Source organism: Bombyx mori, chromosome 5 (genome assembly GCF_030269925.1).
Source record: "Bombyx mori chromosome 5, ASM3026992v2".
Lineage (NCBI taxonomy): Eukaryota > Metazoa > Arthropoda > Insecta > Lepidoptera > Bombycidae > Bombyx > Bombyx mori.
Window position 1 is genome coordinate 12769099 of NC_085111.1, and position 12705 is coordinate 12781803.

Consider the following 12705-nt stretch of genomic DNA (forward strand, 5'->3'; position numbering starts at 1 on the left):
GTTGGAAACCCAACAAAATTGGTATAAAACCTTTTTTATTGTTGTGGTTGTGGTTTTTGACATTACATTTGAATTTTACATTTTGGAATGTCTTAGTTTTGTAATTCTCTTTCATCCGTGCTATTGTACGCGATTTATAAAATTTCTAAAATATACAAATTTTATACGTGCAATCCTCGCGAGTTTATTTAACAAGTTCCTTGCCCATCCTAATAATACAGTCCACTACATAAATTGGTCCGTTACGGCCGAAGAAAAGGAATTCTGTAAAGATAATAAACACGCCGAGGCGAAGCCGGCGATTGAAAGAGCGAAAACTTAATTCAAAAAAAAATTTGTATCGGCAAGCCAGGAGGCAGTGTAAGCTGCACCGAAAAGGAGCAAGCTAAATCAGGGATTTTGACGAGAAGACAAGAGGGCGATACCATTCGTATCAGAAGCCGATTGTCTTTTGTTTATCCCGCGCGTGTGCTTCAAATTTACCATTCCAACGAAGACGTTTTTGGACGACGCGTTGCAGTGGCGCTACCTACCGGCGAGTCGCGAGTAACCTAGAGACTTTATTTTACTATAAGCTAGTTTCAAATCTGTGTAGCAAAATGGTAGAGAGCCAGGAGGTGCTTTCCCATTTAATAGGAAAGCGTCGTTACGTCAAAGGCTCACTTACAAGACTCTATAACCAGTTGGGAGAAACCGAAAGACTGTCTACGGAAACTATACAATGCCGCTTAGAGCGTTGTGTTGTAGCGTTCCGCAAATACGGCGATTATTGCGGCCGAATTCTGGCAACTAACCCGGCTGATGAAGAGGACTCAGGTGAGTACGATGACAAATATTTTGGCATCATGGCTTGCTACCAAGCTGAGCTTAACAAGCGAAAGGCCAATGCTCCGCCTAATCCGACACCCCAAAAAAGGCTTATAAAGTTACCTACCATAGAAATGCCGCAGTTCACGGGTCAATATTCGAAATATATCACATTTAGAGAAATGTTCAAATCAGTTATCGAAAATGATGTTTCTTTAGATGACATTCAAAAACTGCATTATTTGCGATCATTTTTAAAGGAAGAACCTTTAGATTTAATAATTAATTTGCCTCTTATAGGGTCCAGCTTCAAGGAAGCTCTGAGGTTACTGGACCAGAGATATTATAATAAATATAATATAATGACAGAGCTTTTATCTACATTGCTAGATCTAGATGTTATTAGTAAACCTTCTCCTAGCAATATAAGACATTTTGTGTCAACAATTAAACAAACGTTGGCTGCCCTCAAAAATATGGAGGCGAAGGTAGATGAATGGGATCCAATTTTAATGTTGATTTTGACCCGCAAGTTAGATGAACGTACAGCACGCGAATACCAACTGGATCGGGACAACACAATGGACCCCACTGTGGACCAGCTTCTAGCGTTCCTTGAAAAAAGAGCGCTCGCTATGGAGAATGCTGGACAATCCGCAGCCAAGTTGTTTACCACCAAAGTAGTCAACGCAGTGACCGCTAAGGAGAAGCGAGAATGTTACTTCTGTAAGTCAGTTGAACATAAGATTTATAACTGCAAAAATTTCAAACTTCTGCCTTCAGCGGAGAGAATATCTTTTGCACAAAAAAATGAGCTGTGCAATATATGTTTGAACAAACATCCAGGCAAGTGTAGGTTCTATTTTCGATGTAGTACATGCAAAAAAGGGCATCATTCATTGCTGCATCGCGAGGAAGAAAAGGCTGAAGCCGTTATTATGTTGTCTGGCAATAATGATAATAATGTTCTGATTCCCACAGCTCGCATAAAGGTCTTCAGCAGTGATGGCAGGGAGGTGCGCATAAAGGCCATACTGGACTCCGCCTCTCAAGCTTCACTTATCACTACTAAGGCATTGAAGGTTTTAGGTTTGACTCCTAAGCGAGACAGTACTAATATTATAGGGGTCACGAATAACAAAAACCAAGTTCATTATTCTGTACCAATAGAAGTTCACTCGATGAAAACCCCATTCAAGGTTTCCATGAATTGTCATGTAGTGGACACGATAACATGCAAATTGCCACAGACCCCGATAGACCCATCCACAGTAGTTGTTCCAAAAAATATTCAGCTGGCCGATGATGAGTTTTATAAACCATCTGAGATTAATATGCTAATTGGAGCCAGTGTATTTTTTCAGGCACTGCTACCGGCGACGACCAACTCTACGTGCGCGACGCGCCGCCAGCCTCCAGTCGACCCGGCCAGCCAGAGTAAAGGAACGCCACAGATTATCAACACTAAATTTGGTCACATTATCGCGGGTGGTCTGCCACCTCAACATGAGGTAACGAAAATTGTTTCACTTTTATGTACATGTGAATCTGACATTGCTACTACCATAACTAAGTTCTGGGATACCGAAAAGGTTCCAGAAGCATTCCTAGAAAAGGATGCTGAGCATGACATAGTCGAGAATAACTTTAAGGCCACAGTTCAACTTTCGAATCATAGATTTCAAGTGGATTTGCCACTAAAGGTTCCCCTAAACGAGGTCAATGCGACATTAGGTGAATCGTTTGATCTTGCACTATATAGATTTTTAAACCTTGAGAAAAAATTACATAAAAATATAAATTTATTGACAGATTATAAAAATTTCATACATCAATATGTTGACATGGGCCATGCTCACTTTGTAGACTTTCAGTCTTTTAATTTTGACTCGGACGCTATATATTTTTTGCCCCATCATGCGGTGCTTAACGAGGCGAGCAAAACCACGCGTACACGTGTAGTTTTCGATGGTTCTATGAAGACAAAAAATAAAGTTTCACTCAATGACATTTTACTCAATGGTCCTATAGTGCAAAGAGATCTTTTCGAAATTATTACTTTATATAGGCTTGGCGACTACACGTTCAATAGCGATATTAAAAAAATGTTTAGGAATGTTATGGTCAATCCAGAATACACTACGCTGCAAAATATTTTGTGGCGCGATAGGCTTGATGAGCCAATTCGGTGCATTCGCTTAGATACTGTCACGTACGGCTTAAAATGCTCAAGTTACCTGGCAACCAGATGTCTGCTCGAGCTTGCAAACATGCATCAAGCTGACTTACCGTTAGCTTCCTTCATTATAAAGAATTGTGTTTATGTTGATGATGTTTTATATTCGGATAACGATTTAACGGCTTTACATGAGGCGAAACAGCAGCTAAAACGTTTGTTAAGCTTGGGTGGCTTCCAAATGCATAAATGGTCGTCTAACTGCGATGAGATATTAGTTGATATTCCTTTCAATGAGAGACAGTTAGATGAAATTGAAGTTCAAAAAGAAAACAGCAGTATCAAGGCCCTAGGAATGACAATTGACGCAAAGAAAGATTGTTTTGTCATTAAATGCCCAAATAACTTTTCATTAAATTCTATATCAAAACGACAGATATTGAGTGACATTGCCAAATTATACGATCCTCTAGGCTTTGTCAGTCCGATTATAGTAAAGGCTAAGGTGATCATGCAGAGACTGTGGTGCGAGAAAGTGGACTGGGATGCTTGTCCACCACCGCAGGTAAGAGAGGAATGGACTGATTTTGCTACCAGCTTAGCGCAAATGGAACCTATATATTTGCAAAGAAACATTCAGGTCCCTGACGACGCCGAAGCAGTACAGATCGTCGGCTTCGCCGACGCTTCCAGCTCCACAGGCTACGGGGCTTGCTTATATCTGCGCGTAATAGATAAAGCAGGTAAAGTGACTGTCTCTTTACTCTGTTCGAAGTCTAGAATCAATCCGCGTAAGAAGTCTTTAACGGTTCCTAGGCTTGAATTAAACGCTATGCTGCTATTAGCAAAACTTACAGCCAAAATGTATGACACTCTCAAAATTAAAATTAAAATTGATGATGTTATTTTATTTTCTGATTCACAAATAGCTTTAGCATGGGCTCACACAGAAATTACTAAATTGCAAGCATATGTGGCGAACAGAGTAAAAGTAGTACAGCAGTTGACCAATAGATGGCACTGGGGATACGTCAGCACCCATGAGAATCCCGCAGATTACATAAGTCGAGGGCTGGGTCCACCAGAACTTCATTCCTGCTCTATGTGGTGGGACGGGCCTGAGTTCCTGCATAAAAGGGAGTATACATTTGGTCAAAACATACTGAAAGAAAACGCGGACAATCTACCCGAGATGAAGACAGCTCCTGTTGCATCCACGTCCGCTGGTGTTATATTACTCACTCTGAAACAAAAAGAAATCTCACATATGTTAGAAAAATATTCTGATATCAATAAAATGACACGAGTTTTGGCGTACATTTTACGTTTTTGTCATAACAGCAAACCTAACAATATTAAAATACAAACTAGTTATTTACATAGTAAAGAACTCGAGCGATCTTTATCTTTATTGATTAAGCATGAACAAAAATATTACTTCAGTAAGGAATTAAGCTTACTGCGAACAGGTGAGAATATTAAGGGCCCTCTGAAACCTTTGCATCCATTTATTGATGACCAAGGTTTGTTACGTGTTGGGGGAAGGTTGCAAAATGCTTCTATTTCGTATAATCAAAAGCATCCTATGATCCTTCCGAAGGGTTCCAAGCTAACCGACCTTATTATTTCGCGAGAGCACCTCAGACTCCTTCATGCTGGTCCCAAGTTATTGCTGGTGTTATATTACTCACTCTGAAACAAAAAGAAATCTCACATATGTTAGAAAAATATTCTGATATCAATAAAATGACACGAGTTTTGGCGTACATTTTACGTTTTTGTCATAACAGCAAACCTAACAATATTAAAATACAAACTAGTTATTTACATAGTAAAGAACTCGAGCGATCTTTATCTTTATTGATTAAGCATGAACAAAAATATTACTTCAGTAAGGAATTAAGCTTACTGCGAACAGGTGAGAATATTAAGGGCCCTCTGAAACCTTTGCATCCATTTATTGATGACCAAGGTTTGTTACGTGTTGGGGGAAGGTTGCAAAATGCTTCTATTTCGTATAATCAAAAGCATCCTATGATCCTTCCGAAGGGTTCCAAGCTAACCGACCTTATTATTTCGCGAGAGCACCTCAGACTCCTTCATGCTGGTCCCAAGTTATTATTATCTCAGTTAAACCAGAAATATTGGCTTTTGAATGGTTTACGTCAAGTTAAAAAGATTACTCACAAATGTTTAAACTGTTTCAGAATGAAGGCGACTTGTGCAAAGCAGCTGATGGGGTCTCTCCCTACACATCGTGTGACGCCCTCCAGAGCTTTCCAAGTTGTCGGTATAGATTATGCTGGGCCGATACAGATAAAAAACTCGAGAATTAGAAGAGCGTTACTAACTAAAGGTTACATTTGTATATTTGTCTGCTTTAATACCAAGGCGATTCACATCGAACTTGCCTCCGACTTGTCTACCGAAACGTTTTTAGCCTGCTTTAAAAGGTTTATCTCGCGACGCGGAATGCCCACCAACATCTATTGCGACAACGGAGGTGCCTTTAAGGGAGCAGCCAACCATCTAGTTGATTTGTACAGACTGAACAGCTCCAAAGATCATCAAACGCAGGTGCAAAATTTTTCTAATCGGCTTGGAATTAAGTTTAATTTTACACCAAGTTATTCGCCTGTGTTTGCTGGTCTGGCCGAGGCTGCAGTTAAAAGTATGAAATTTCATTTGAAACGGGTCTTACAGAAGATTGTACTTACATATGAACAATTGAATACGGTTTTGTGCCAAATAGAGGCGATTTTAAATTCTAGACCCTTGATGTCCGTTTCTACAGACATTACAGATTTCAGCTACCTCACTCCAGGTCACTTCTTAGTGGGAGCTCCGCTCACTAGCTTCCCTGAACCAGATATCTCAGAAACGCCAGTTAATAGACTTAGGTTTTGGCGGTTAGTTGAGAGTATGAAACAGTCATTTTGGAAAACTTGGCATAGGCAATACTTAAATATTTTACAAGCGAGACCGAAATGGCGCGATACCTTACCAGATATTAGTGTAGGTAAGATGGTATTATTGAAGGAACCAAATTCACCTCCTCTTTATTGGCCGTTAGCTAGAATCTCTAAGGTTTTCCCAGGTGGGGATGGTAAAGTACGAGCCTTTGACGTTACTGCCCCTAATGGTAAAGTTTATAGAAGGTCACTGTCAGGTGTAAGTTTGTTACCTTTTGATAATAATTAATGTGTTATTATTTTAATGTTGAGATAAAAATATGTCAAGTTCTGTTAATTAATTTAATTTAATACATTGTTTCACACAAAAGCTTTTCAATTTAAATGTTAAAAGTCAATTTATATAGAGTGTTAAACTTCTGAAATATGTGTTATTGTATTTTATTTATAAGGTCACAGAACATCCGAATGTAGCTATATATATGTCAAGGTATAAAGATTCCTCAATGTATTTTTTGAGCTAACCTTTGTATTCTTAATATGATGTACTGATTAGAGGCTAACTTTGCATTCCTCATTTTGTGTCTAAAGTTAATTCTTAAATGTTAAATTTTATCATGATTATAAAGATTGTCTTTATCCCATAAAGAAATGATGAGTGTAAGTTATTACATTAATTTAGTATTGTATAACTTTCTTGAAAATATATCATTTCTGAGGCCGCAGCATGTTGGAAACCCAACAAAATTGGTATAAAACCTTTTTTATTGTTGTGGTTGTGGTTTTTGACATTACATTTGAATTTTACATTTTGGAATGTCTTAGTTTTGTAATTCTCTTTCATCCGTGCTATTGTACGCGATTTATAAAATTTCTAAAATATACAAATTTTATACGTGCAATCCTCGCGAGTTTATTTAACAAGTTCCTTGCCCATCCTAATAATACAGTCCACTACATAGAGCTCGTAAAAGCCGACCTGTTAGAACAAGGCCTACCAGTGAATTCTGTGCACCGTATGCACACCGGTCGCGGTAGGGAGCCATATAATATGGTTCTAGTCGCTCTCCAGCCTACCCCCGAGGGTAAGAAAATCTTTAACACACAGACCGTCTGTAGGCTCTCTGGTATCGCTGTCGAAGCCCCCCATAAAAAAGGCACTCCTAGCCAGTGCCATAACTGTCAATTGTACGGGCACTCTTCCCGTAACTGTCACGCGCGCCCCCGATGTGTTAAGTGTTTGGGCGATCACGCCACGGCCCTCTGCGCTCGCGACCAAAAAACCGCGACGGAACCGCCTAGCTGCGTCCTGTGTCGAACACAGGGTCACCCCGCGAATTACCGTGGTTGCCCTCGAGCCTCTAAAATAAATCGCCGCGTCGCCCGCCAAAACCGCCTCCGAGCTTCCGGCCCAGACATCAAAGCCTCGGCACCCTCTGCGTCGCAGGCTAAGCCAGCGTTCGTTCCGGCGGCGGTGCCCAGTGTCTCGGCCTGGGCAAAACCGCTGCCGTACACGAACACGGCTACAACTCCCTCCTCCGCGATTCGTCCCGCCCCCGCGACTCGTCCCTCTCCCGCGACTTGCCCTCCGACCGCGTCCGACAATCTCGCTTTAGCGATCGACTTCTTTCAGTCGATCAACTTTGAGCGCGTTAACGCTTTGGGCGACGCCATTCGCGCTGCCTCCACTGCACAACACTTTATCGCCGTTGTGCAGGAATACGCCGACGTATACGCGTCATTAAATACGTACGTCCTCCCCTCACTCCGCCGGTAATCAATGGCTTATATAAGTAGAATAAAGCCCCTATCCGTAACGATAGGATTTTTTAACGCTTACGGTCTCGCAAATCAACGTGATCAGGTTTCTGACTTTTTGCGTGACCACCAAATTGATATCTTTTTAGTGCAGGAGACCCTACTTAAGCCCGCGCGCCGTGACCCTAAAATCGCGAACTATAACATGGTCAGGAACGACAGGCTCTCTGCCCGTGGTGGTGGTACCGTCATTTACTATAGAAGAGCCCTGCATTGCGTCCCGCTCGATCCTCCCGCGCTCGCTAATATCGAAGCATCAGTGTGCCGAATCTCACTGACGGGACACGCGCCGATCGTTATCGCGTCCGTTTATCTTCCACCGGATAAGATCGTTCTAAGCAGTGATATCGAGGCGCTGCTCGGTATGGGGAGCTCTGTCATTCTGGCGGGCGACCTAAATTGTAAACACATCAGGTGGAACTCACACACCACAACCCCGAATGGCAGGCGGCTTGACGCGTTAGTCGATGATCTCGCCTTCGATATCGTCGCTCCGCTAACCCCGACTCACTACCCGCTAAATATCGCGCATCGCCCGGATATACTCGACATAGCGTTATTAAAAAACGTAACTCTGCGCTTACACTCGATCGAAGTAGTTTCAGAGTTAGATTCAGACCACCGTCCCGTCGTTATGAAGCTCGGTCGCGCTCCCGATTCCGTTCCCGTCACGAGGACTGTGGTGGATTGGCACACGCTGGGCATCAGCCTGGCTGAATCTGATCCACCATTGCTCCCGTTTAACCCGGACTCTATCCCGTCTCCTCAGGATACCGCTGAAGCCATAGACATCTTAACGTCACACATCACCTCGACATTAGATAGGTCATCGAAACAAGTTGTAGCGGAGGACTTCCTTCACCGCTTCAAATTGTCCGACGGTATTAGGGAACTCCTTAGAGCTAAGAACGCCTCGATACGCGCCTACGACAGGTATCCTACCGCGGAAAATCGTATTCGAATGCGTGCCCTATAACGCGACATAAAGTCTCGCATCGCCGAAGTCCGAGATGCCAGATGGTCTGATTTCTTAGAAGGACTCGCGCCCTCCCAAAGGTCTTACTACCGCTTAGCTCGTACTCTCAAATCGGATACGGTATTAACTATGCCCCCCCTCGTAGGCCCCTCAGGCCGACTCGCGGCGTTCGATGATGACGAAAAAGCAGAGCTGCTGGCCGATACATTGCAAACCCAGTGCACGCCCAGCACTCAATCCGTGGACCCTGTTCATGTAGAATTAGTAGACAGTGAGGTAGAACGCAGAGCCTCCTTGCCACCCTCTGATGCGTTACCACCCGTCACCCCGATGGAAGTTAAAGACTTGATCAAAGACCTACGTCCTCGCAAGGCTCCCGGTTCCGACGGTATATCCAACCGCGTTATTAAACTTCTACCCGTCCAACTCATCGTGATGTTGGCATCTATTTTCAATGCCGCTATGGCGAACTGTATCTTTCCCGCGGTGTGGAAAGAAGCGGACGTTATCGGCATACATAAACCCGGTAAACCAAAAAATCATCCGACGAGCTACCGCCCGATTAGCCTCCTCATGTCTCTAGGCAAACTGTATGAGCGTCTGCTCTACAAACGCCTCAGAGACTTCGTCTCATCCAAGGGCATTCTTATCGATGAACAATTCGGATTCCGTACAAATCACTCATGCGTTCAACAGGTGCACCGCCTCACGGAGCACATTCTTGTGGGGCTTAATCGACCAAAACCGTTATACACGGGAGCTCTCTTCTTCGACGTCGCAAAAGCGTTCGACAAAGTCTGGCACAATGGTTTGATTTTCAAACTATTCAACATGGGCGTGCCGGATAGTCTCGTGCTCATCATACGGGACTTCTTGTCGAACCGCTCTTTTCGATATCGAGTCGAGGGAACCCGCTCCTCCCCACGACCTCTCACAGCTGGAGTCCCGCAAGGCTCTGTCCTCTCACCCCTCCTATTTAGCTTATTCGTCAACGATATTCCCCGGTCGCCGCCGACCCATTTAGCTTTATTCGCCGACGACACGACTGTTTACTATTCTAGTAGAAATAAGTCCCTAATCGCGAAGAAGCTTCAGAGCGCAGCCCTAGCCCTAGGACAGTGGTTCCGAAAATGGCGCATAGACATCAACCCAGCGAAAAGTACTGCGGTGCTATTTCAGAGGGGAAGCTCCACACGGATTTCCTCCCGGATTAGGAGGAGGAATCTCACACCCCCGATTACTCTCTTTAGACAACCCATACCCTGGGCCAGGAAGGTCAAGTACCTGGGCGTTACCCTGGATGCATCGATGACATTCCGCCCGCATATAAAATCAGTCCGTGACCGTGCCGCGTTTATTCTCGGTAGACTCTACCCCATGATCTGTAAGCGGAGTAAAATGTCCCTTCGGAACAAGGTGACACTTTACAAAACTTGCATAAGGCCCGTCATGACTTACGCGAGTGTGGTGTTCGCTCACGCGGCCCGCACACACATAGACACCCTCCAATCCCTACAATCCCGCTTTTGCAGGTTAGCTGTCGGGGCTCCGTGGTTCGTGAGGAACGTTGACCTACACGACGACCTGGGCCTCGAATCAATTCGGATATACATGAAGTCAGCGTCGGAACGATACTTCGATAAGGCTATGCGTCATGATAATCGCCTTATCGTTGCCGCCGCTGACTACTCCCCGAATCCTGATCATGCAGGAGCCAGTCACCGTCGACGCCCTAGACACGTCCTTACGGATCCATCAGATCCAATAACCTTTGCATTAGATGCCTTCAGCTCTAATACTAGGGGCAGGCTTAGGGACCCCGGTAACCGTACTCGTCGAACTCGACAAAGAGGTCGACGTGCAACCTAACCCATGCATCAGCCCGCTGAGTTTCTCGCCGGATCTTCTCAGCGGGTCGCGATTCCGATCCGGTAGTAGATTCATTCGCGAAACAATTGCTCTTGAGTTGTTAGGTCTCCTTCGGAGGCGCTCGGGCAGTTGTTAGCAAATCCCACCCCTCTTGGCTGAGCCTTTGCTCGCCCACCTGTCCTGGTGAAACTGGAAAGGCCTTCGGGCCACCAGTAAACTTCCAATCATAAAAAAAAAAAAAAAAAAAAGCATTAATAAAGCAAAGAAAAAATGGGCTTTGTTACAGCTCACCTCAGCTACGAAAATACCTCCCTTGCACATAAAACAATGAGTTCGTTTAAAAAAAGCACAGATATTATGTTTGCCTGAAATACAAGCCCTACGTTCATTATAACATAACAATGTTCACAAGTTCTTTCTATTATTTACAATCGTAAATGAAAAGAATCATAGTCTTTTTTCAGCCTGCTAATGCCCACGATATTTCGCAACCTAGTCAACCTAGTCAACCTAGTCAAGTTAGCAATGTATTTAATCTAAATACTGATTTTTCGATTTGTAATATATTGAATGTTTCACTGGTTCTTAAGACGAGCCTAGGATTAGGGCGGTCGGTATTCTTACCGGTGAGGCTATTACGGGCTTATAATGACGCTAGACCTGTTTGTTTGAGAGGTATTTAGAAATTGAACGAATTTTATTGATCCCAGTCGGAGCTAATGTGTGTCGATTGACTGATTCCAGTTCACGGTTGAGTTAGTTTCGTGCTCATGTCGATGCTTAGAGCGATTTAAATTTTTTGAACATGTAATTTTCTAAACCGATTTATATCTGTATTATTAAGTACACATATCGCCGTTGTTAGACGTATATTTGCCACAAATCGAGTTATTTTGATATTTGAAATAAAACAAAAATGAACTTTTTGCATAGGAAAAGTTTTTTTTTTGTTTGTTGTAACTATACTGAGACCTTAGAACTTATATCTCAAGGTGTGTGGCGCATTTACGTTGTAAATGTCTATGGGTTCCAGTAACCACTTAATACCAGGTGGGCTGTGAGCTCGTCCACACATCTAGGCAATAAGAAAAAAAAAAAAAAAAAAATTATAAGTGTAAACTATCCAGGGATCCACTTATTTTTGGGCTGCGGTTAGCTTCCAAAATCTGCAGACCGTTAAAGTCCCATAAACCACGCGCGCCACTTAGGTGCGGACATCTTGTATGAGGTTCGATCCCTGTCCGAAAAAAAAGAGATTCACTTACACCAAAAACCAAAGGCCACTAAGCCACTATGGACCTAGTGTTCCTTAAGCCTGCCTGAAAATCTAAAAATCAAAAAGCCCCATAATTAAATAAACTGATCAAGTGGACGAAGCCAAAGGCCAAACCTGATATTGAATAAAGCGCTGAGATAGAACAAGAACACCGTGAAAGCTTATTAAAAACTTTGTAATATCTCTTCAATCTAAATTTCCCAATTTGCTATAAAATGAAAGCAAAAATTTGTAAACTTCATGCTTATCGGTTTTCGGCTTTATCTCATGAAAATTCTTGTACCATTGTTTGGTTCAAACGTTTGGTTAATATTGAACAGAATAGACATAATTTGTGTGCAAAAGGAGCAAAGAAAAAGCCAGCAATTTCTCTCAATTACACTGTATGTATCTCTGATTACATGTATTTTCTAAAATGCGCGAAAAATTCTTGGAATAAAACATTTACTAGTTCCAGGTTACAATTACCGGTATCAGCCCAGTGGTTAACAGCCGCACACGAGTACAGTGGCCGACAAATCTTTAAGTGGAACGATTTCCTACTTCAGCCACACGATCACCCTAATTGCTGGTACGTAAGTTCAGCACATTTATTTTATAAGAGCTTGTACTGCAAAGCAGCCTTGAAATGTTGAAGATATTTTTTCGTAATTCTTTTTTAATCCAGTTCTAAAATTATTTAACCATAATAACTAAAAGTAGTTTTAAGTGTGAGTAATTCGTGATCCGGAAAACTGTAAAGTTTTTGAAAATTGAAAAAAATATCAAATAACTGAACAATTCCAAATATTGTTGATTCATTTTATGATCCACAAAACTGAAATGAAATACACAATATGAAAAACACGAAAGAGAACATCATGTTTCGTGA

General features: G+C 42.6%; 1 protein-coding gene across 2 annotated transcripts; it reads left to right on the top strand.

The window, feature by feature from the left end:
- LOC101740833 (uncharacterized) lies at positions 1-6797 on the top strand. 2 transcript variants are annotated; one of them, XM_038011252.2, is made up of 2 exons: positions 1-2318; positions 5191-6797. In XM_038011252.2, the coding sequence occupies exons 1-2, from the start codon at positions 600-602 to the stop codon at positions 5317-5319; spliced, it is 1848 nt and encodes a 615-aa protein (XP_037867180.1). In that variant the 5' UTR covers positions 1-599; the 3' UTR covers positions 5320-6797. The 2 variants fall into 2 exon arrangements, with proteins under 2 accessions (XP_037867180.1, XP_062524461.1); XM_062668477.1 differs by having other exon boundaries at positions 663-816; positions 1341-6797.
- Positions 6798-12705: the final 5908 nt, after the last annotated feature.